Source organism: Tripterygium wilfordii, chromosome 14 (assembly GCF_013401445.1).
Source record: "Tripterygium wilfordii isolate XIE 37 chromosome 14, ASM1340144v1, whole genome shotgun sequence".
NCBI lineage: Eukaryota > Viridiplantae > Streptophyta > Magnoliopsida > Celastrales > Celastraceae > Tripterygium > Tripterygium wilfordii.
Window position 1 is genome coordinate 3,684,485 of NC_052245.1, and position 23,353 is coordinate 3,707,837.

At 37.9% G+C, this 23,353-nt stretch overlaps 6 protein-coding genes across 6 annotated transcripts; 2 read left to right on the plus strand and 4 right to left on the minus strand.

The window, feature by feature from the left end:
• Positions 1–1,939: 1,939 nt before the first annotated feature.
• On the minus strand, positions 1,940–3,749 carry LOC120014113. Its single transcript, XM_038866035.1, has 4 exons — positions 3,745–3,749; positions 3,475–3,575; positions 3,275–3,357; positions 1,940–2,689 (listed from the first exon to the last, which is right to left on the minus strand). The coding sequence occupies exons 1-4, from the start codon at positions 3,747–3,749 to the stop codon at positions 2,480–2,482; spliced, it is 399 nt and encodes a 132-aa protein (XP_038721963.1). The 3' UTR covers positions 1,940–2,479.
• Positions 3,750–4,167: 418 nt separating this feature from the next.
• On the plus strand, positions 4,168–5,462 carry LOC120015676 (dystrophin-like). Its single transcript, XM_038868202.1, has 3 exons — positions 4,168–4,802; positions 4,891–5,007; positions 5,128–5,462. The coding sequence occupies exons 1-3, from the start codon at positions 4,200–4,202 to the stop codon at positions 5,266–5,268; spliced, it is 861 nt and encodes a 286-aa protein (XP_038724130.1). The 5' UTR covers positions 4,168–4,199; the 3' UTR covers positions 5,269–5,462.
• Positions 5,463–7,811: 2,349 nt separating this feature from the next.
• On the plus strand, positions 7,812–17,187 carry LOC120014912 (nucleolin 2-like). Its single transcript, XM_038867031.1, has 9 exons — positions 7,812–8,234; positions 11,254–11,354; positions 11,769–12,132; positions 13,395–14,264; positions 14,477–14,534; positions 14,747–14,808; positions 14,897–15,003; positions 15,099–15,186; positions 16,411–17,187. The coding sequence occupies exons 1-9, from the start codon at positions 8,109–8,111 to the stop codon at positions 16,720–16,722; spliced, it is 2,088 nt and encodes a 695-aa protein (XP_038722959.1). The 5' UTR covers positions 7,812–8,108; the 3' UTR covers positions 16,723–17,187.
• Positions 17,188–18,969: 1,782 nt separating this feature from the next.
• LOC120014914 lies at positions 18,970–20,165 on the minus strand. The gene has a single exon (XM_038867032.1). The coding sequence runs from the start codon at positions 20,125–20,127 to the stop codon at positions 19,165–19,167; it is 963 nt and encodes a 320-aa protein (XP_038722960.1). The 5' UTR covers positions 20,128–20,165; the 3' UTR covers positions 18,970–19,164.
• A 672-nt stretch (positions 20,166–20,837) lies between these two features.
• Positions 20,838–21,473, minus strand: LOC120015705 (arabinogalactan protein 23-like). Its single transcript, XM_038868240.1, has one exon. The coding sequence runs from the start codon at positions 21,209–21,211 to the stop codon at positions 21,029–21,031; it is 183 nt and encodes a 60-aa protein (XP_038724168.1). The 5' UTR covers positions 21,212–21,473; the 3' UTR covers positions 20,838–21,028.
• Positions 21,474–22,439: 966 nt separating this feature from the next.
• LOC120014115 lies at positions 22,440–23,122 on the minus strand. The gene has a single exon (XM_038866036.1). It carries the CDS (start codon positions 23,120–23,122, stop codon positions 22,667–22,669), a length of 456 nt encoding a protein of 151 aa, XP_038721964.1. The 3' UTR covers positions 22,440–22,666.
• Between the last annotated feature and the right edge of the window lie 231 nt (positions 23,123–23,353).

Here is a 23,353-nt window from a genome sequence, read left to right on the forward strand (position 1 = left end):
TTACTCCATTTGGATTTTGATTTCTGGATGACAACGAGATTGCAGGTGGCCCATGCAGTTGACCCGGTCTACGCCTTGTTATGTTAGAAAGTCAAACACGGCAAGAATGGACGGCTTTGATTCTGTGATTCACAACAGGCGGCGGGGATACGACCAAACAGGTTTCGCTTTCATCAGTGATAGGATGGGTCCCTCTTCCATAAATGTCCACGTAGGAGCCGACATTTGATTTCATGTGCGATTTTAATATTCATATTATTATCACCGTAGATTCCATCACTCTTAAGAAAATGTATGATTAAATTTTTGTAGTATATTATTATGACATTTTTATAACTAATGTCCAATTATCAATCTAATTATAGATTTATTTATAAACAGACAAACATGTCGTTTTGTTTTGACAAAAAATATGTTATTTTAAGACCCATTACTAGAATGAAATTCATAATTACATGTATATTAATATTTTTTTTAAAAATATGACATAACTTTATCATAACAAAAACTAAACTCGTAAAAAAAATCGAAAACTAAACTCGTAAAAAAAATCGAGCATTGACAGAGATAGCTTACACCCTCTCCCTCTCTCTAGGAAAAAAAATCGAGCATTGACAGAGATAGCTTACACCCTCTCCCTCTCTCTAGGAAAAAAAATCGATTTGGAAAAGCTTTAGGACGCCACCCCCCCTTCCCATCTTCTTTCACCTTTTCCTCTAATGGGTTAGATCTGTCATTTCTCTGTCCAGATCTATTTTATTTTATGATGTTTTATGTTTTGAATAAAGATTTTGCAGGGATTATCTTCTTTGGATTTCAATCTATTTCATCTGTCGCGGATCTTTGATCATTGGTGTTTATGGAGCTCCAACGACATCTATTCATAATTTTAGTGACGAGATTTCGGATCTAAGAGAGTTTGACATCTCTTGTTATAGGGGAAGTCAAGATCCGTGTTATAGATCCAAGTACTAGTTTGTGTTTATTTTTTTTGTTTAGTTTTTATTACCGGACTTAGACAGGTGGAGACAGACTCATTGGACAGTGGTTCGGCGGTGTCTGATGTAATCCGATGTCGTCCAACAATTTTTGACGATTTTCGATGGTTTAGTGTTTGTGTTTTATTACTTTGTTTTTGTTTTTTATTCCTTAGATTGTGTTTCACCTTTATGGTAGCCCCGAATGCCTATGGGCCTCAGTTACTCAATTTATTGGGTAACCTAATACAATCATATCTATGACCTCTTTTTCAAAAAAAAAAAAAAACACCCAACAAACTTGAAATGATCAACGAGAGGGAGTTCAGTTGACAATGAACTGGATTAAACATATGTGTGCCTAAAGTCCGATTCCAACCGCAAACATATTTCTCTGCGGTATTTTTTTATTAAAAAATGACAAAAATATACTTTTGATCCTGCAACTATATCCTTGATTTAATTTTTGTCCTTAAACTTTTTTCCCTTAAAATCGTCCATCAACTATTCAAAGATACATTGTTTGTCTCTCAAATGATTTCGACATTAGAAAAATCATTCGTGACATCTCAGTTGGTGTAATTTTTACCTGTCATCATACTTAGCTTAAATTTTACACCTATCATCTAACTCTTCAAAAGTGTTAGACATAATAGTTTAGGGATAATATCGTTCACATTTGTCAAAATTTACCAACTAGGATTACTCCGATATGTGAAATAGATGCCACGACGTATTTTCCCGGCTACTCTCTCACTTGAATGACGAAATAAATACCTTTTAATAGTTGAAGGATGAAGTTAAGAGTAAAAAAAGTTTAAGGACGAAAGTGAAATTACGAGTATAGTTGAGAGACCAAATGTTATATTTTGTCAAAAAAACAAACTTGAATTGAAATCATGGGTCCACCACCGATAGCGTTACTTAGGATTTCGAATAGACCGAAGGTTTGAATCATCTCCTACGATAAAAGATAATTAATATTATTCATTAAAGCGAGTAATCCTAGTCATAAAGGAAAAAGGAAAAGTATTTTTTGCCTAACCCTGATAATCAGCACAAATTCCAGTACAGTGATGTTCTGATGAAGCATGCTTGTCCTCTTTCAAGTTTTGATTTGCCACCCAAATTAAGAGCATGATGAGTCATGAAAGACAACAAGCACATGTTAAGATGGCCTCCTTTCAGTCTGGTGGAGGCATGCCAGACATACACACTAGTCACCGCTTTTCAGACAACAAAACTATCAATGGCCTTTCCTAAGACTTTACTTTTAATGGTATAAAAAAGAGTGCACCTTATCTCAATTGTCGTTTTTTATGGATATCAGAACAACAGCAACGATGCTTCATTTGCCCAACTGAAACACCATTAGAAAACCAGCAATAACCAGCCAACCAACCAAAACACTTGAGAAAAGACATGACTTTGGCAGAAGATGTAACCTGCATGGTTTCTCGGATTGAAGAGATGCTCAAAATATATTATGCCAACAATGTTGATCATTCGACCTTCTGAGTGTTCCGCACCACTACCTTGAATGCTAGGATGAAGAAGTTATAGATTTTATATAGCTTCTTGGCCTTGATCACAGGGTTGGCTTTGGCAATGGCACGCCTTGCATCAGAAAGATAGCCATAGGAGCAACCATGCATGTTTGTCTGAGTAGTGATGGACTCTTTTGAATACTTCTCCACAGCGACAATTGAACCCTGTCAAACCAACGCATTTCCCGCAAGCAATTCACTGCCTTTGACATAGTACACCAGGATTTCTGGCAAGTTAATGTCCAAATTTTAGCATCAAGGGCTTTGTTGCAACACTTCTATACTGACAAACCTCTTATCAAGTAATATAAGGTATCAAGTACCAACATAAACAGGACTCAGAATGTTGTGTAATATTTGGAATTGGAAGAAGCTGATATCAAATAGCTTACAATGCAAATTATTGTATCTCTAGGTACCTAAATTAACATACTGAACCTATTCACCCAGTAGCTTTTATAGTGATAGTGAGCATCTGCGATCAAGATTAAGGGATGCAATTGTTTCAAGTTTTCGCGGGTCCTCTACTAATACTAAGCAAATCAATTGACAAAAGAACTTCTTTTGCATGCTCTTTCCATACAGCATATCCATCAGGGTCGAAAATGTTCAATTTCTCCCAAATGGTATTCATAACTGGTAAATGAAATGCATATCATAGCATAATCAAAACAAACTTTCCCGCTTCATCACATGAACAAAATATCAGCTTAATTTTCGCAAGAGTGTAAAAGTGATTGAACCCCTAACCTGTTCACTGGGAAGACAAAAAATCTCTTCAAAGAAGTACCTCTGTTGGTCCGGATCCACATAAGTATAACTTCCCGAACTCCCTTGAAACAAAAATAAACAACCAGAACCCACATAAAGCATCAAATGGCAACCCAATTGAATTTTAACCCCAACAAAACATGAAAGTAACTAAAAAATGTCGAGAGGGAGAGACCAACCCCAAGAGTGAACAGGGCTTGGGGAGACAGAGACGGAGACAAACAACGTTGTTGGAATTGGAGTGGAACAATTTGGTAATGTCGGTTCATCTAATCTGCTTCTGCGTTGGACGAATCAATCGCGAGAAGAGCTCGAGATATACTTGACCGCTTGTGATTGTAGCAGATGAAGGGACGTGGATTAAGAGTGTGCTGTTTGGTCTTCTGTGGTCGTGAGTCACCGAACACGTGGAATATCATCTTTGGCCGAGAAATACTGACTGGGCCCACCTCATAGAATACGTGGCATAACAGATCAATTTGCCGCCAAGGTCGAAGCAGTGACCGTTAAATTTTGGAAGACTTTTTACACGTGTCTGATTTTAACATTCAAACACCAGTTGTGCCCAGGCTACCCCATAGACCCGCCCACAGATGATCAAGACTTAAATTCTTCTTTCAATTCCTTAAATACCCGCTTCTTCTTCAGTTCACTGGCTTCTGGGACCGTCTTACGTCCACCCGACTGTCAGTCCACCCTCAATCCACCCTTGTTAAAAACTGTTCGATTTAAAATATAAGTTTTGGAAAAGACCATCATAACCTTCACATATAATTTTAACACTCTTATTCTAATGGGGTGGACCATCCCCTCTTTTGAAGGAGGTGGACCTTAGTAAAATCCCTGGCTTCTGTCTTCATTCGATCGTTTCCCATTCGCAGAGAATCAAGAATTTCAGAGAAAAATGAGTGAATTGAAGTTGAGTCATGAATTGGAACCCCAAATGATCGAAAATGTTGACGCTATTCAACGATCGACCCACAACTTGTCCTTCCTCCACCTCAACCATAACAACACCCTCCCACTTTGCACCAACTGCGGCTGCTTTGGAACCCCACCTCCTCTTCCACCGTCACCATCAACGGACCTCCACCATAACCCCATGAAGCGCCGGTCTCCTGAGCTCGCTACTCCTTCCACCGGGATCGCCACAGTCACTGACCCGCGAGAACCCAGAACCAAGAAGCTCTTTCTGGACAAACAACAAACACATTCTGGGCAAGAAAACTCCAACCTTCTTGGCTTCACCAGGATTTCTCTTCCGGACACCAGTCCCTCCGCCAAGACCCATTCTTTCCCTGTTCTTCGTCGCTGTGCCTCCGATCCTTATTGTCCACCGCAATCTCCACCGGAGAATGCTAAGCCTGTGGATGGCAATGCTTTGTTGCCACCGTTGCCGCCCTCACTGCGGAGGTCCGTGTCTGACCCTATGCCTTCCCCTGCTAAGAGCCTTTCAAGGTCATCAAGCTCAAATGAGATGGGTGTGGAGCGGAGCCCCAATTCAATGGTATTTTTTTTTTGGCGTTCTAGATGTTCTTGAGATTATCATTGGGTTTAATGTGGATCTTGAAATTGATTGATGTTCATGACAACAGAGGATGAAGAGGATGAAAGAAGGGTTGAAGGAGATGACAATATGGTGTGAAGAACTATTGCATGAAGAAGAGGAAGAAGCAACCGCTGAAAAAAACAGTTACAGTAATGCTGCGAAGGTTTGATTTTATATCTTGCAAGATTATCCTCTTTAATCACTTAGTTTGAAAGATTTAGAATTGATGCTCTTGTTTGAGTTTTACTGCAGTTTTAAGTATTGTGAGGTTCCTGTATCGCAGGTTGATTGTGGGGCAGAATTTTCTGAAGCTGTGAATGTGGAGAGAACAGGGGACTGCCTCACTATTAACTTCAAGTGTCCCTGTGGCAATGGCTATCAGATTCTTCTCTCCGGAAGCAGCTGTTATTACAAACTCATCTAGAGTACCAATTAAAGCCTACTTTGTCTAAAATGCTTACTGTTTGTAGATTTTTAGACATGTAAATTCAATTTGTTTTTGTAGATTTTCATATAGCATGGACCATCCTTAGGCTTTTCCTCATCTTCTTTGTAGTTTGTTCATGCTAACCTTTTTCAGGATAGACTATGTGAATATTAGTGGTACTGTTCTTATCATTCCTTGCTATCAGTTTTTTCTGATAGATCTCTATGGATGATTACCCATTTTAGATGTATTGATCATGACACTTAAGTTGTTAATTTGAGGTAAAGATAGATCATGATGATACAAAGGCATGTACTCCTGAAATCTTATATTGAATGTTAATAAAAAGAGTTTCTTTCGGCTTCAAACTGTCATATTTTGAGTTTGACAATCCTTCTGATATATGATTTCATAAGTTGCATAGCTTGGTGTGTTGAATCAATATGCTGTTGGATATTAATTCCTTTGTTTATTTGTTTTAAGAGTTTGGACAGACCATACATGAATCCACATGTATGATATACCAGACAATTTTTGTGTGGAGTGAGTGATGTTAATTATGTGTGTCCACAAGTTCATTAGTTGCTGGCTCAAGGTTTTGGTTACTGGAACTGGATTTAACTTGGTCTTTTGCGACTAAACATGTCTGACCGAGATGCATGAATTTCCTTGCAGCAACTCCGCAAGTTATTGGGTACTTTGTGGGGATCCCAGGTATTGGAAATGTCTGAGCTTCTCAAGCATTTATCAAAACCATTGTTGCTTCCCTTTTTTCTGCTCAGGCACCACATCCTTTGTAACTGTTAGTAATTGCTAGAATGGACTTGAGAATAAGTATTATCCAAGTAAACTTGGATTTATGTGGTATTGTGGTGAGACTACAGTTTTCTGCACCTAGATGCTAAGAGAGACCTTTGGAGGTGGATTCAGAGAGAGAGAGAGAGAGAGAGAGTAGAGTAGAGTTTAGCAGTCAAATGACCTAAATCATTTCTAACGATAGCACACTGTATGAAAGCATTTGTAAGGAAAATAGCAAATAGCTTCTGATTAGTCTCCCAAGCTCAACATGTACAAGAGTAATGGATATTACCCAAGTTCTTTTCTCAGCTTTTTTGGTAGAGGAACCCCATCTGATCTCCCAAGACAATGGTCCTGATTTTGGTACAAGGAAAGTGAGCCAAAGCATGGGTGCTCAGCCAACTCTCGGCCATCACTTTTAGCTCCAGAAACCCCTTGTGAGATGGAAGTTCATAATGAGTAGAACTATTATTTGAGTTGGAGAAAATCCAAACTCATGTGTTCAAGTCCTCATATTGACACTGGACAACTTGTCAAAACATTTGAGTTGAGTGGGGAGATCGAAATTTAGAAAATAAAATTTGAAAATTTTGTTCACAATTGGAAAGATTATTATTAATTTAGTACCAAGTATATTGTAAAGCAAATTTATTCTAACTATATATATATATATATATATTCTTCCACTTATGTCCCTTTGTCTTCCAGTTATGTCTCTTTGTTACCCAGTGGGATTTTTGGGTTTTTTTTTGCAAAACTTCAAACAATCAATGGATTTGATTATTTCTTTACCATCTATCGTTTGAGGTGGAATAGTCAAGCCAAAACTGGGCTTAATTAGTGGAATTCGTTTAGTAAGTCCTTTTATATATATCTTTAATATATATCTTTTTCGTTACTCTTTTTTTTGGCTATGTACATAAAATATGATTAGGGATGTCAAAAAAATCGATCCGGACACTATCCACATGGTATCCGATCTGTTTAAAACTCGAAAACCGAACCTATAGGGTTTGAAAACAGTTTTGGTTTTGATTTTCAAACCCGTCATAAGTTAGGGTTGGTTTTGGTTTTTAATGCCTGGTTAAAGGTACCTGAATCGTTTAATAAATAAATTTAATTATACTAGTAATAAAATATATCTTATTAATATAGTATTATAAAAGAAGTGAATTATACTGATAATATTCTAAATCATACTATATAAATACACTATTATAAATGTAAATTATAACATGATAAAAATCATATCAAATAAAACAACATAATAGAATGATAGAGCTTCTTACTATAATAACACGATAAATCAAAGTATATTATAAAAAGTGAATTGAGTTATTCATTTTTGTTTGTAACAAATCGAACTGTTTTGTTTGTGACTAAAATTTAAATGTTGACTAGTCGTAAACTTGTTTTAAATTATTTATTAAATTATTTTGTTACATTTTTAATGCATGATTCGAATTTTAGGTTTAGGTTTAGGTTCAAATGTGGAATGGGTTAGGGTTCGAATTTGTGAATTTAAAAATGGTTATCCGATCATTTATGAAAAAAAACAAAATATTAAAAGTTCAATGGTAAACGGATAGCCGATGATAAATAGTTATGAAACGGTTTCGGTTTTAGAAATTTAAATACTTAAACCGTTTTGATATAAGGTAACTTAAATAAAAATGATTTTGGTATTATTTAATGTCGTTGCCATCTCTATAAATATTGGCCTCTCTAAATATGATATTTTTTCTTACATACAAGGGAAGCCCCAAAAAGCCATTCACTCTACCGCGGAAGTTCAAATCTCGAGGATTTCCACTCCACGAAACCCTACACTATCTTCTTCCCATGCCAAAACCCAACATCACCGACAGATTTTCCCTCACTTTCCGAGAAAGTTTCCTCAACTGTCTGCGTTAATCGAATTCCTCGCCCCTGCGCTGCCTATAGTCGGTTGCATTTGAACACACGTCGATTTAGGGTTTGTTGGGAACGGCGTCTGGATTGGATAATTGACAAAGAAGAGGTCGATTAAGGTTTCTGAGATGGGAAGCGTGGATGATCAGACTTTTAGGGTTAATTTTTCTAGCGATGGAGTGAACTTGTTGAGAGAGACGGTGAGAGATCAGCTCAAGGAGTTCATGGGAGATTACACTGATGATACTCTTGTGGTACGTATCTCAATGTATATGCATAAGCGGGTTCATGCTATGTAAATGGTGTAGAATTCCACAGAAATGTGGTTTGCTTATTTATCTAATTATTATACTTAATGTCCTGGATTGAACATTTTAGCGGTTTTTGGTTGCTTTTTATTTAGTTTGACCTACTGTTGAGTCATGAACTGGCTATGGAGATTGGGTTTCCTCTTTTTTTTCTTTTTTTTTTTTTTTTTTCTAAACCCTTTTGGAGAACCTGTTTGGAATGAGTATCTGTGGAAAGTGCAATTATATGTTGAATGGCTTGATACAGAACTCCATCCGGTTATGCGATAAATGGCCTGGTTGTCTATATCTTAACCACTTGCTGACTAAGGGACTGAAATCACTTTACCCATGCTATTGAGCATGGGTCCAGCTGTGGTGACAGGGTAGTAACATTCCTTTGAGATTTGGGTTTGCATTATAGTCTATAGAAGTTTGAAACTTTGAATCGTGATATGTTGCCTTGTTTTGCAGATGATTTTTGTCCTTTTGGGTTTTGTGCCTATCCTTTAATATTGGTCTTTTGAAAATATGCATCTAGTTTCCTTATTGGAGGTGAATGAAATCCTTTTGATGGGGGATGGCCCACTGTTGAAATGAGTGTTTTGGCCAGCTTGTATACTTGCCTTTTTTCCCCTTATTTTTCCCCATCCCTTGGGCATTGATATTTGATAAGAATATTGATAATGTTATTATCTAATTTCATTAGATGGTTTAAGGTTGAACGTCAACTTAAGAATGGCTTTTTGAACTGAAAGCAGTTTTCGTAGAGCTTTTAAGTTGCAGGGGGTGCTTTTAGTTTTAGGTATTAAGGAAAGCATGCTTGAGATGAAAGGGCACGTCGCTTGGTACTGCTCCATGAGGTTAAAAATTAGTGTAGTGATTCTAAATCACAGTATGCTTGGATCTCTATGTTTGATGTGTGCAAGAACAGGAAGAGTTTAGACCATGAAGCGAAGGGAACAAGTTTTCAGTTACTCAACTTGCTGCTTGTTGTAACGTATATAGGTTGGTTAGATGTAAACGGGATAGATTGCATCAGCTGTAGTCACGTGGGTGGCTGATTAGTTTGGTTCAGCTCAATGTGATTTGATTTGCCGGCTGTTGGATGGTGAACCATTGTTTGGTTCTAGATGGCGAACATTTATATTTTCTGAGAAAGGTGGCAGTTACCAGTTTCACAATCAATTTTCTGCCTTTCTGCTAAAGAATGAGCGTATTAGAATCTTGGTAGCAGTAATCACTACTGAATTCTGCTCACTTCTATAAGGTCTAGTTAACCTATCCTCACATTTTTCATGTTCAATCGTTTATAACTGATTATGTCGTGCATGGAATCAAGTACCAAGTGTTCTATCTTACCTCCAGTAATTAAAGAAAGCGAATGTGATATTTCTGAGGGATTGATTCACTCAGTATATTTTTTCTTGTTCTTTGAGGTAGCATCTGCTAGTGGGGCCTTGCATTTTGTATTTAGATGATTCATCCTTTAGACGCTTGCTAGAAATGGGACGATGGATGTTAGCTCATCATTCGTGTTCTTCCTTTTTTTATTGTGATTATGATCTTATTATCGAGTATTTCTGTTGTAGAGTATGTGGAAAGTTGGGGCTCCAATATGATTTTTTGTTGGATTTATTTCCCTTTTCTTTTGTGTAGCAGTTGGATGACATTATGTCAATGATAATCTGCAAGTAGTTGTTCTTTTCAAGGGTACTGTTATGGGGGTTTGGAAGGGGGGTTGGGGGTTGCATACGAATATTGTCAATTTTTTTGGGTTCTTTGTTTTTCATAATTTCATTGGCTCAATTGTATTTGGATTGTCAATGTATCTCAGGCATTATTTCATTTAGACGATTTATACATTTTTTTTTTTGTTTTTGGCAAACTTCTGTGCTCTTCTGGTGTATTTGGATGGTTTCATTTTCTTGGTTTTTAAAAGAAGAAGTTATTAATTATTTGTGAAGGAAATCATCAAAATTCTTTGGTTATGAGTACCTAAATGGTAAGAAAGATATTCAGGAAGTATAATCATACATGAATATTTGTTGTATGGTGGAACTTTGGAACCATCAAATATTAGCCTTATATTCCTTTTGCAACGAAAAATGTGGGCTGTTTGCCTGTTACTATCTCAATTATTTTGGATGATTCTTAAGATCTCATCTAAGAAGTACTCAGTTGCCAATTATTCATCATTGTTTGGATAACCTGAAATATACTGTTGTGCTTGTTAAATTGCTTTATAGTTTTAAAATGTTTTTCTTGTTCCTCTGAGTTGGATTTCAATTTGAAGAAATTTTGATAAAGGTAAAGTGGTAAACAACTCTCGTGCACAAGGCTACCGCGGTGGGCGTGGTCGGGGACAGACAGAATGTATGCATACCTTATCCCCACTGTTTTCAGAGATTGGACATGTGACCTCTAGGCTGTACAATTGCAGCTCTACTACCACTGGCCGCATGTTATGCAAAATGCTACCAAACAATTTTTTTTGTTGATATTGATTGATTTGTATTATGATGTTAAGGGTCTGATATTAGTCCAAATTCATTACTTCTAGAAGGAATTTTGTGTTGAAAGTGAACATATTTGAGAGTTTAATTGCAACTTGCTCTAAATTACTATTTATTTTATTTGTGGCTTCTCAATTTTTGTTATTTTACTTTTAGTTAGCTTTCTTACTTTTTTTTTAATTTTTTTTTGAAAGGACTTTTTTCTTTTTTAATTTTGGCTTATTTCTCTCTCTCTAAGCATTTTTTTCATGGCTCATACAGCATGGGAATTCCCTGCTGTCTATCAATTGGGGTTCTGTGATGCATTTTTTTATGTACTGACATTGTATGAGGTTTGAGTATGTGGCATGACTTACCAAAGGATATGGAGATTATCTTTTCTCTCGCAATATTGTATATTTGCAAATTGTTTTGCATAATGTATTATTTGGTGCAACAAATTTGTCCAACTACTGATTTGCTTTTGGCAGGAATATGTGATTGTCTTGCTGAGGAACGGTAGGAGCAAGGAAGAAGCGAGGAACGAGTTGAATGTCTTTTTGGGGGATGACAGCTATTCTTTTGTATCTTGGTAATTTGATTTTTAAGTTCATTTTGATAAAGAGGGAAGATTTGCTTTGTATCCCCTTCCTCAAAATTTCTTTTTCAATTCCTTGAGTATTTTAATGAAAAGAGTTATAACTTTAATGAAAAGAATTATAACTTATGTAGATCCAACTTACTTTTCTTTTGCTTTGGATGACTGTCAGTATGTATAGTTTTTTGTATTTACTTTCTTTCAACATCCCTGACTCCTACAACTTCGATTAATAATGTCAAGATAATAAGATTTTAGAAAAATTGTGAGATCCATCTAACATGTGTCCACTTGTTGGAGGGCTAGTTTCATCTTGAAGTTAAAGTTGAGATTGCAAAAAACATTTGCTCAACAACTGAGCTCCAAGTTGTTTCTTTTCACTGATTTGTCATTAAAATCTCTGCACAGGCTGTGGGAGCATCTGTCTTCAAGTTTGAATCTGTATGTACAGCATCAAGAATCTTATACAGATGAAGCATCAAATACAAAACTTGTGTCGGAGGACAGTGGTGTAAAAACTGATTCTCACCGCTTGGATGCTGAACAAGAAAGAGGAAAGTCTGATAAGCTATCTAGACACCGTCATAACAGGGAATGGAGAGGATTAGCTAGGGATGCTGCTGAACCACCTCCTCTTCGGAGCTCTAAGGCTGAAAATATTCATTTTGAGGAGAAAGTTCATCACAAAGTAGGTCACCCTAGGAGATCTCCTACTTCTCTACATTCAGATCAGAGGAAAAGGAGTCGACCTGATGAGCGACCATCCATGAAGGTTTGAAGTTCTTTAAATTCTTGAATCAAGTAATTATTATATATCTATATATATATATATATTTTTTTTTGGGGTATTCAAATGGTGAACTAGTCTGAAGAGTGTAATGTATCCTCCATTGTACATTCTCTTCGACCACCAGATAGTTGGAAGCGCACACACTTGCACGCTTTTGTGCTGGGTTATAAAAAGCTTCTACTCAGATGTGGGGATCTTTTGTTGTGGGTTTATGGGTACAACCTGTCCTCCTGCAAGGGAATGAAATAAGGTCTTTATTGCTTTGTTGGATTGGGGAGTAGAAATTTGGATGTTTCCTTGATGTAATTATCTCCTCTTTTAGCCTTTATGGTGATTATATATTGTATCTCATATTCTGTTGTTTTGTAATCCTGATTATTGTAGGAGATGGATTAAGCCACTTGCGTCATCCTTAGGTTTTCATTTGGTCTATATGTTTCTAGAATTCTCATGGATAAATTCTTCGTTGCATGCTTGTTTGATTTGTAATGGTGGAGCTACCTTTGGATGGACCCTGTATTAAAGATTGTCTGGGCATGAAGTTCACATGTTTTGATTTGTTTTAGATCCTAAAAACTGCAAGCACCATCCAATGATGCATCCTCATTACCCTTACATCTCTCTGTTTGTTCTTAGGATTAATCACCTCCATTGTATTTGTACTCCAGTGCTAAGGGTGAGTAACATCGACCTGTTGGATTCATCCACCCACCCCCCATCAATTGTCCTTGTATGGGCAGCTTATCAACATTTTCTTGTATTACTGCGCAGTAATCTCTACATGGTGAAAATGGATTTTGTACTTTTATCATTGGATGATAATAAGAATGAACTCTGCGTCATTAGGTATGAGAACTAGCTTCTTGTTTTTTTTTTTGGGGGTGGGGGGGTTCTTTCCTTTTAAATTAAAAGTTGATCCTCCCCATCTTAAATATATTTCCTTTTTCTTCTCGGAAAAAGTGGTGTTTTACGTGGGAACATTTTATTTTATTTTATGTTCATACTTGGAATATGTTCAATTTTATGTGCCTTTGTAGTCTTTAAAAGCGTATTTTTACAAGGAAGCAAAGTGTATGATGCATTTTGAGTTTTGGTTTTGTCACATTTTAATATTAAAATGTCTTGTTTTTTTGAAAGGATTGAAATGCCTTTTGTTCACACTTGGCTGACTTTTTTTTTAATTGAAGGATGCACCTTGTGCTTTTAATGTAATATTTTAATCCATAATAGTGAACTCTTGACAGAGGGAGGCAGTTTCTCAAGCAACTATTAATGCCCCTAGAAGGTTACTCCAATTTGCGGTGAGAGATGCGGTTGGAACTTCTAGACCATCTACTTCAGATAAAGAACCTTCACTGAAACGTCTTCGTTCTGTGGTTTCTGCACCTGTTGAAGACATGACATCAATTGATCATCCTCAGAGGATTCGGTCGGTTGCAAGAGTTCCAAACCCAATGGCAAGAGTAATCAAAGCTGTGGCCGAAGCTGCCGAAGATGCATTAAAAGTCAAATCTGGTGGAAGTGTGTTTGATCGACTTGGTCGTGGTATAAATGTTGCGGGGACTGCTGAGCAGATTGCAGATTACACTGAGGGTGTTGTGGAAGATGAAGAATATGATGATTTTAACCAAATTCAGGAGGGAACTCAATCTATCTATCATCTCAAAAGTGATTATGGCGGACAATATGATTCAGATACGACTATGATGCAAAGTGAAACTGGGTTGCCCTCTGACTCTATGTCCAAGAATGATGGATATGATGAAGTCAATGTCATGGGCCGCAGGGTTACAGATGTTCCCCACACTGACACATCTGGTGAAAACCGTGCTGGAGGATCTATAATACTTCAGCATGGTGTGGCAAAGAGTGATAATATGCGAATTGCATACAAAGATCATGCTCAAACTGTTGCTTCAGCAACTGCTTCTCGTAATATATTGGATATTTCTGTGAATGTAAATACCCGGAAGCATTCTCAATATCAGAAGCCAGGTGATGTTGCAGACATGAATGTTTGGAATTCTGTCCAGAAGGGTGATTCAGGCTTTGGCAAATCTGGGTTGCAACTAATGAAGGAGAACAACAACCTTGTCACTGTCAGTAAAGGCAATGTAAGGTTTCTTCTCTTTTAGTTCCATTGTGTACATATAGTAAGAGCATAGTACTCTGTCCCCTAGAAAACATTGTGAATATAGTGTTTTTTTTAACATCATGTATATATTTTTCACGGATAAGACCACAGCAAAATCTGAATGCCACTTTCATGTATTTTATCCTTGTTCAACTTGCTAAAAATGAAACTTGTGGTCTTTATGAGTATCAGGCAAAACCTGCTCAAGACATTCCGGAAGAGTTTCAGAAGACGCAACCATCTGCTCCTGGTGAGTTGTTAACCTTATCGGTGTTTTTTGAAACACTTTCTGGAATTAATATCATTGTGTTAACATCAGGATTCTTGCTTTTTTATAGTTGTTTTATTCTCGTATTAGGCATCCATTGCGGTTTTTGCTTCCTAATCTTTTAATAGATTCCGGTCATTGCTCTTGGTATTTGCTGCTGATTTCTTTTTCTTTTGAATAATCCTTTTGTACAGGTTTACCAATTGCTGGTCGTCCTTTAGAGGATGCTGATTCTCGAACCATTTTTGTTAGCAATGTAATAAGTTATGCACTAGTTTCTCAATGATAGAAATTTATTCATTTTGTTTTCAAGACGTTACATGTTATTTTTGACAATGACACAGGTGCATTTTGCTGCTACCAAGGACAGTCTTTCTCGTCATTTTAATAAGTTTGGGGAAGTACTGAAAGTGACCATAGTTACTGATGCTGCAACTGGACAGCCAAGAGGGTAATGTTTTGCAAATGCTATTTCTGCTTTCTTAACTCTGTCAAAAGTTTCTTTTATTATCACCTGTTTTTACTCAATTAACTTTGGATAAGCAGGTCAGCATATGTAGAATTCATGCGAAAAGAGGCAGCTGACAATGCATTGTCTCTTGATGGAACCTCCTTTATGTCGCGGATTCTCAAGGTTCTGAATATAGATTTTTTTGCCTTCAGCTATAGTTGTGGTGTTATTGCTTTGCTCATATATTTTCCTTGGCAGTTGGCACTGGTGTTTGCTGCTTTTCATTTTGTTGAGGAGGTTTTGCCCTGTATTTTTTGCATTTTCTCTCGCTAAATGGTGAGAATAACTTCAATCCATGAGCGGATTGCCTTAGTTGCTCCAAATTTTAGACGCGGATTGGTGACAGGCTTTTGTGTTGGAAGATGGCGAAGTTGCCAAGCTATATTTCCTTCTTCCATTTTCTTTTAAAAAAAATTGGTAGATGAAATTATAAGCATTTTATGACTGAAGGAAATCAAGCGTCTGGCCGTGATTTTAGGTTGTTACAAAGCCAAGTGGAAAATGTTGAGGGAGGACGTCGTGAGAGTGTTTGCTGAATTTGTTCCTACAGAAAGGAGACTTTTTAAGCCAATTGGACCTATGAAGGGTTTTAGAATGGAAAGAAGAGGGAGATAATAAATGATGTCTCCCCAACATTTTCCCGATGATTTTAATTAATTTTTTTTATTTGTATGGAACAACTCAAATTAAAAACCTAAGGTACATCCTTCTTTGTTTTGAGGCTATTGCACGTCTTCTGAGTAAATCTAGTGATGCAGATGTCAAAGAATTTTTCTATTTAGTTTTGAGTCATTTTATCTTTTATTGGTAATACTAGGGTCAATTTAGTTAAGCTATCTTTAATTTCTACGAGATGGTGTATTTCTGGAATTTTGAATTTATTATTAATAGGTCCTGTTATTAGTCTTTCATAATGTTATTTTGTTAAGTCGAGTCCTAGTTACAGTTGGAATCTATTTGGTTTCCCTTAAGTTATAGGATCTTTAGGAAAAAAATTCTTACAGAATAGGGTTAGTAATATGGAAGTAATCTCTATTATGATGATAATGAATAAATGACACATACATTTGTGGGAGAATTTTTCAAGCAGGTGATTTGTTTTGATTGTATGATGCTATTGCTCCTTAGTATATGTCACTGCCTGTGTGTGCATGCTCTACAAATGTATCTAGATGTGGCGAGGGGTTCTTGACATCGTGTGGGCAGCGAGGTCTCTAATATAAGCTTGGTGGTTTAATTATTGGATAATAAATAATGTGGAGCAAGTGTGTCCTTTTTTCCTCTCATTTTCAGCATGTGCAATTATGGCTTCTGAAGCAACTATTTGGTGCAATTGTTGTCTTGCAGGTTGTGAGGCGGAGCTCTGGGCATCAAGAAGGTGCTCCTATTACGACATGGCCTCGCATAGCTCGGGGTTCTCCATTTGCTGCTGCCAGGTTTCCTCGAGTTCCTTTTCCAAGAGGCATGTCTGGCACATTTAGGCCTCGTCTTCCAATTAAAGTTGGTGCCAGGAGTTTTCAGTGGAAGCGAGATGCACAGCCCACCCAAGCTGAAAGTGGTGCTTTTGTACCTGGGGGCACTGTTCCCTCCCCCACGGCTCGTAGTCTCACCTACATCCGAACAGAGTCTAAGGCAGATGGGAGTGCCGGTACCACTTAATTAAACAGCTCATATTCTATTCCGCTAATGTTGTGTTGAGCCATGTGCCCATGTTAACCGGTCAAAAATATTCACTCAAGAACTACGATGAATCCAAACTCGTCTTCTGTGAATGGCGTACGACCCTTGCGTAGATGGAGATGTTCCCGGAATAGATTAGCAGATTGACTAGGAAGGCTTTATTTCTTAGCAAATATTTTGGCGTTTTATATCTTGATTGGGAGGAAGAGGGACTGATCTAAATCCTTTCCCTGGATGCAGCTTTTCCTGCCCTGAGTTACAGATCCTATCAGATTGAAATTTTGTTAATAGGGTGGATGGGTGGTTGGTCTATTTTGTTTTGGGGATCATTATTTTTCTCCTATTGAATTATTATTGAAAAAAATTGATGAAGAAAATTTTTTTTTATATATATATATATATGTACAGAAAAAGAGAACTGGTTGGTTGGCTTTCGTTTGATCAGTGACCATTTTGGTGGCGTAGTTGTATTTGATTTGATTATATTCTGTGTTGCCATATATTGTTGTTAATACTGTTTTTGTGATCATTCTAGTTGGAAGTGATAATTTGGGGTTTCTTTCTTCTTTGTGATGGTGCTCGTTGTCAAAGCTGCTAATCTGATACATAGCAACTGTCTGCTTTATGTCTTTGCCTTGAGGTTCCTCGTTGCACATATTGCCATTGAGTATTGTAGGATCTTTGTGGTTGCTACTCACTGGTTAATGGAGCTGGCTCCAGCGACATGGAAATTTTGAGAGAGAAACATGGCACCATCTGTTATAGACTTATAGCTGCCCATCTATCTATATTGCATCTCGCTCTCAATTTTCCTACCTTCTTCACTGGGGAAAAGTCTTGGTAGAGTCTGGATTGTATATGCATTTCCTCATCTACGCAAACATAAGGGATGTGGGATATCTTGGACCACTCTGGTCCTTCATCCCTTCTGCACTTGTTCTTGAGCAGTGGACAACCATAGACAAAGTTTCAAAATCGAACGAAGCCGGTCCTTTTCTGGAAAAGAAGCGAGCTTCGGCAAGTCCCAAATCTTTAGCTCTTCAAGGGGAAAAAAACTTGACAAGAGGGGGGCGAGGAACAAAATTGTGTGCGCCAAAATGAAGAAAATAGGGCTGGAGCCAGAGTTGGACGATCCACAGAGGACCAGATCCAGCAAAAGAAGTTTTGGGCTTGATCTAATATACTAAAGTAGATAGGCCCCGGAAAGGAAATAGCTGCCACAACGAATTGGCAAAGATAGAAGTTGCCACCTTCAACTATTTCTGTAGAAAGAGTAGGATAACTCCTGGATGTCTTTTGCGAAAGGAGGGTAGATTATACATTTACAAAGCCAATAGTGAATAAAAGCAATGCGCTCATGAAGAGAAGAGAAGGGAGTTCAGAGCGATTACTGAACCGTCGAAAATGCAGAGAAAGAATTAAAGATGGTATTTTCAAAGACTGGTTTGCTAGTGCTCTTCAGTTTGAGCGAAGCAGCGACTGTTTTGCCAAGAGGCGAAAGACCAGTCAGAGCTCTGATATCGCGTAGAGTAATTGTTAGAGGGCCGGATGGGAAAACAAAAACATTGCATTCAGTCGACCAGAAGCAAAGACTTATGGAGAAAAGATTAAGACTAGAAGAAGGAACCTGAGTGGAGATCTCTAAGATCTCCAAGCTACCAGCATTGGCGAAAGCTCCAAGAGTCTCCTCATCAACAATGATTCTTCGATACCAGGCCAAAACCAGGGAGCGAACAACCTCAGTGTTGTCCTCAGCATCATCATCATCGACGTCATCCGCAAATAATGTAACATTCACCACTGATCATTCGTCTCTTGATATTATCAAGACTCATCTTCACAGCCACCACTTATTGGTCCTATAGAAATAAGAAGCCTAAGACCCAAAGCCATTAAGAGCGTTCACCATATGAAGCAATCAGCCAAAGGAAACAAGCATACAGGGAGTGACCTCCCCTTTTTTTCAAAATCCTGCAGACACAAGGTTTTTCCAAAGAACCTAACATACACTACATGAGCACCCACATAAATGGCATTGTTAATGAGAGAAAATCTTCTCATGTTGGCTGCCAAAGCATGAACTTTCTGGACTTGTCCAGTCCTGTGACACTATAATGCCAGACTAAACAATGAAGCTGCCAATTCAATTTCCATCCAGGGCTGACATAGTGACATTTCCTCAATGGCTAAATCAGCTTGCCAAATATTTAAAATAAATTCACTTCATGTCTTAAGGTGAAGCATTGAACATTCCCATGTCCGAACTTTATTCATACAGTTTGCAGTAGATAAATTATTCAGCTAAACAACACTCAACAAAATGTCGCATTTGTTTGTTCAATGTGATTTATCCCACTAAAAAATTTAATTCATAATTTGTAACTTCATACAAGAAGCTCCAAAAACATTTCACACAAACACTCATCTCGAAAACAAAGTGAACAGCAATCCAAAGGACATGCCTGCAATACACAAGAAAGAAGCCCCGCGAACTCGAACAAAGACGACATTCAAATTCTTAGAAACCTGGAGAGTCAGTGTCAGAATCTGCAACCTACCTTGCTCCTCCATCTTCTTAAAGAAATACATCGATTTCAGCGATTGGCGCAGCATAAACGCCAAAGTGAAGGGAAACCCAAATGCCAGAAAGCTCTGAATTGAGACCTCTAGGATTGGAGACGATCGAGTGATGTAAGATATCCAAGCTCCAAGCCCCAAGTGAGCCAGACCCAGAAGACCCATGACCCTGCTTAGCCCATAAATGGTCTTCATCATTCCTTCCAACACCTCTCGGGTCTCATTCGCCAAAGCCGACAAATCACGCTCCACTGTAGGTCCCTCAATCTCCTGGTGCTTGAAATTGGGATTTTGGCCAGGGTATTCACTTGGGTTTTGGGGTTTGGGGTTTTGGGTTGCATCAGTGTCTGATGATGAACCAGATGTAGAAAAAAATCTGGGTTTCTCAATTGTTATCCAATCTATGCAAGGATTGCTTAACTTAGCCCCAAAACCAGAATATGATTTGACATAACTGTAATTGAAGCATGAGGGCTTCAAATCAATGTTTTTGGTAGAATAGTGGGGTATCCCAATCGAGGAATGATGACTATTCAGTGAAACCACTCTAGGGTGTTTACCGAATAACCAATTCGATTCACCATTTGTGGACTTGGCAACAGAAGTAGAGTACAGCCTACTTGAACAGAGATTGAAATATGTGGATTTTGGGCGAGATACATCCTCAAAAACGGCCGCTTGATGAGACGAAGCAGTGAAATCGAACAGATTGAGATCAGGGCTTTGGCGCTTTGACAAAGAAAATGAATAAAAAGGAGATAGTTTGGAGAAATTAGAAGAGAACCTACGTGAGATCATAGAGGCCATTTTGGTGGGTAAGCGTTGGGTACGCAGTACACTGGTCGCCTTAGGGTTTACAATATTCATATACAAAAAATTCAACGCCTCGTCAAAAATTTCTTTTGTTTCAAAACAATGGGCAGCATCCAACCGAATTTTGTTTGATCAACATTATTTGTACCTAATTTTTTTATTAAGTACATCCCATTTTAATGTGTTTTTAAAGGATTAATAGGGTATATTTAATAAAAAATGGGATGTAAATAATATTCCTTTTTTTTGCTATTAGAATGACTAACTAGGTTATAAAGTACTTTAATTTTATTATTAGTCGACATTGAGATTACAAGAGTGTGGATGTCGAGGTGTGTCAGGAGGCCATAGCTGAGAAATATAATAAGGTCATGGTCATGAGGATCGTCCTAAAGAGTTATGGACTCACACAAATTTTTACAAATGATTTCACTACTACAATTGTATGCTATTAATTTAATAAAAACAATGTCAGAAATTAAACATAGATCGAATGTATGATTTCAACAGTCCTGTCATATCTACACTTCATGTCACACAGTCACATTGCAGCCAAGTCCGCGTACACATCAACGAGAGGTGGTTCGGTTGTCAATTGACTAGATTAAATATATGTGTGCTCAAAATTCGATTCTAACGAAAAATATATTTCTCGAGCTATTTAAAAAAAAAACATAAAGGGACGCAATAAACATCATGAAATGGAATTGCAACAAGAGAGACATTTTATTGCATTTGAGTATGAAATTATCCAGAGAATATTCAAACTCAAAGTAGAGAAATTCTCAAAAACAAAGGAGAAAAACACTACAAATCAAAACATATCCCAACAAGGGAAATCATCATAAAATCACTCTTATTTATTCCCACCTTTCTTTTTTTTTCCTCTATAAATTTAGTGAAGATAATAGGCAACGAATGACACTAGTGAGGCACCAACCAAGGAACCAACAGCCGGCAAACTTACGGAGGCCGCGTTGTGTGGGGCTGGGGCGGCGGCAGGGCTCTCACTGGCCGCCACTGCGCTGATGGAGGCGGCGGCGAAAAGGACGGCACAGGCAACCTTCTTCATTTCCATTTCTAGTTTATTGATTTTGGTGGTGGCGCTCTAAATTAGACAAAAAGGTCCAAATATTGCGCCTTAGAAATGGAGTAGTTTTGATCAATTTGCTGCCTGAAGATGTTTGTGGGGGGTGGTGAGTGGTATTTATAGGGGCATCGTCAAGGCTTTATTTTTGGAATGTTAGTTATAGTTGGATTTTTTCTTGTCCTATTTTAGGCTGTCTTTCTTTTCCAATTTTATTTTTATTTGGGTTTGGCTTTTTGAACGAGTCTTGTGGTGGAATTGATGGATGGTGAATTAATCAAGAAATTGACAAGTTCAAAGGTCTCTTTTGGTGCAAAGAAATTTGATTACCATTATGAGCTGCGAAAATTTGGATCCATTTAACACCAAATGAAACTAACATCATTCATTTGGTATAAGTGCGATTCTCACACGTGATGGAGTCGTGCATGAATGGTGTTTAGTGCCGATGATGAGTATCCCACATCGAAAAAATAGGGCTATCAACTCTAGTTTATAAGGATCCAAGGCACCCTCACCTAATAAGCCGGTTTTCTGGGTTGTAGTTCTACCTTGGGCCTTATGGGGCCGGTGTGGGTTTTCATCATCGGTGCTTTCATTGAGAGAGTCGTGTTTGCGGAGAGGGCTGCCGTCCGGGAAAGGGCTACCGTCTGAAGGGCGAGCGTAGCCACCGTGGACGTCGGCTGTCCAAGGGGGGTGGTTTGATGAGTATCCCACATCGAAAAAATAGGGCTATCAACTCTAGTTTATAATAAGGCACCCTCACCTAGTAAGCCGTTTTCTGGGTTGTAGTTCTACCTTGGGCCTTATGGGCCGGTGTGGGTTTTCATCAGCGGGATCCCGCACCCAAGTCTTTTCACATTAGGCAGCTCACATTAGCTTAGTCGGCCCATTACCATTCTGGGCTTACCTGTCAGGCTTACAGATGGAATGAATTATCAATGAAGAGTCAAAACTTCTTCATATGGGTCATGCGGGCCAGGTCCATATATTCTATGGTTTAATTAACGTTTTAGGATTCGAAACGGAAGGAAGAAAGACTGAAACAGAGAGCTGGAAGCCATTACTGTTACTGCTGGAAAAAAAAGAAAGGATTTGATTCAGTTTTTTTGTTGCAGTGTTAGCCTGTAATGGGACATAAATCACATGGTTCATATATTCTTCTTAGACGGATTCTTAGTTTTACATTCTGGAAGAAAACCAGGCCAAACCAAAACCATATCTAGATCAATAGATCATATATATATATATATAAGAGTGTACAATACATGGCTATATAGGAGAAAATAGGAGAGATGATAAATCAAGATCTCTCTTTTATTACACTATGACTAAAATTAATTAATAGACATGTCTAACAAAAACCCAAATATCAAATAAATGATAATAAATAATAATAATCAATAATCAGATCCCCACCAGCCCAGAAACTAGGCATCATCAGATCTAGTGCTTCAACAGAGCAAGCAGAGACAAAACCAGAGAAGAACATATCACAGCACCAGACATCCCAAGAGAGTAACCCGCTCCCTTGTCCTGAGACGGAGCAGGCGCAGGCGCCATGTCGAAGTCTTGAGCAGAAACAGCAGCGGCAAAGATAGACACCAACGCGAAGAGGACAATAGATTGAATTCTTGCCGATGATGCCATTGGGGACTTTGATCGAACAGTTGGCGTGTATAGCCGAAGATCGAAAGATGGTATAGATGATCTCGGAGACGGTGAGTCGATTTGGTGTTTCTGGGTTTGGTTTGGGGTATATATAGGTTGGAGTGAAAGCGTTGGACCCCACAAAAACGTGGACAGCTGGAGCGATGAGCAGAGAACAAGTCCAAGAAGAAAACGGCTGTGGCGGTGGCACAGCCTGTTTCTATTTTTGACGGTTAACCTACTCGTTCCCATTTCCCATTCAACTTTTATTATTAGTGTCAATTTTTTATTGGCTATCAAATATAAAAATTGTTAATAAATAGTGGAGTATTAAAAAAAAAAACTCGACTTTTCTTTTGTACGTGGTTTAAATTTGATCATTCATTCAATCAAACATTTAAATTACTTTTTTTTTTATTATAGAACATTTAAATTACCTAAAAATATCGATTAGAGTTGATAAATTTTAAGTAACTAGATTAT

Bases quoted from the DNA above. Each gene is read 5' to 3' on its own strand.
- LOC120014113 (XM_038866035.1), bottom strand. The intron at 3,358-3,474 runs GTTGGTCTCTCC...TTTTGTTTCAAG, and splicing joins AAGCCCTGTTCACTCTTGGG to GGAGTTCGGGAAGTTATACT. The intron at 2,690-3,274 runs GTTAGGGGTTCA...TTGGTTTGACAG, and splicing joins TTTGTCTTCCCAGTGAACAG to GGTTCAATTGTCGCTGTGGA.
- LOC120014115 (XM_038866036.1), bottom strand. From the start codon at position 23,122: ATGGGAACGAGTAGGTTAACCGTCAAAAATAGAAACAGGCTGTGCCAC.
- LOC120014914 (XM_038867032.1), bottom strand. From the start codon at position 20,127: ATGGCCTCTATGATCTCACGTAGGTTCTCTTCTAATTTCTCCAAACTA.
- LOC120015676 (XM_038868202.1), top strand. From the start codon at position 4,200: ATGAGTGAATTGAAGTTGAGTCATGAATTGGAACCCCAAATGATCGAA. The intron at 4,803-4,890 runs GTATTTTTTTTT...TCATGACAACAG, and splicing joins AGCGGAGCCCCAATTCAATG to AGGATGAAGAGGATGAAAGA. The intron at 5,008-5,127 runs GTTTGATTTTAT...CCTGTATCGCAG, and splicing joins GTTACAGTAATGCTGCGAAG to GTTGATTGTGGGGCAGAATT.
- LOC120014912 (XM_038867031.1), top strand. From the start codon at position 8,109: ATGGGAAGCGTGGATGATCAGACTTTTAGGGTTAATTTTTCTAGCGAT. The intron at 14,265-14,476 runs GTAAGGTTTCTT...TATGAGTATCAG, and splicing joins TCACTGTCAGTAAAGGCAAT to GCAAAACCTGCTCAAGACAT. The intron at 15,187-16,410 runs GTTCTGAATATA...GTTGTCTTGCAG, and splicing joins TTATGTCGCGGATTCTCAAG to GTTGTGAGGCGGAGCTCTGG.
- LOC120015705 (XM_038868240.1), bottom strand. From the start codon at position 21,211: ATGGAAATGAAGAAGGTTGCCTGTGCCGTCCTTTTCGCCGCCGCCTCC.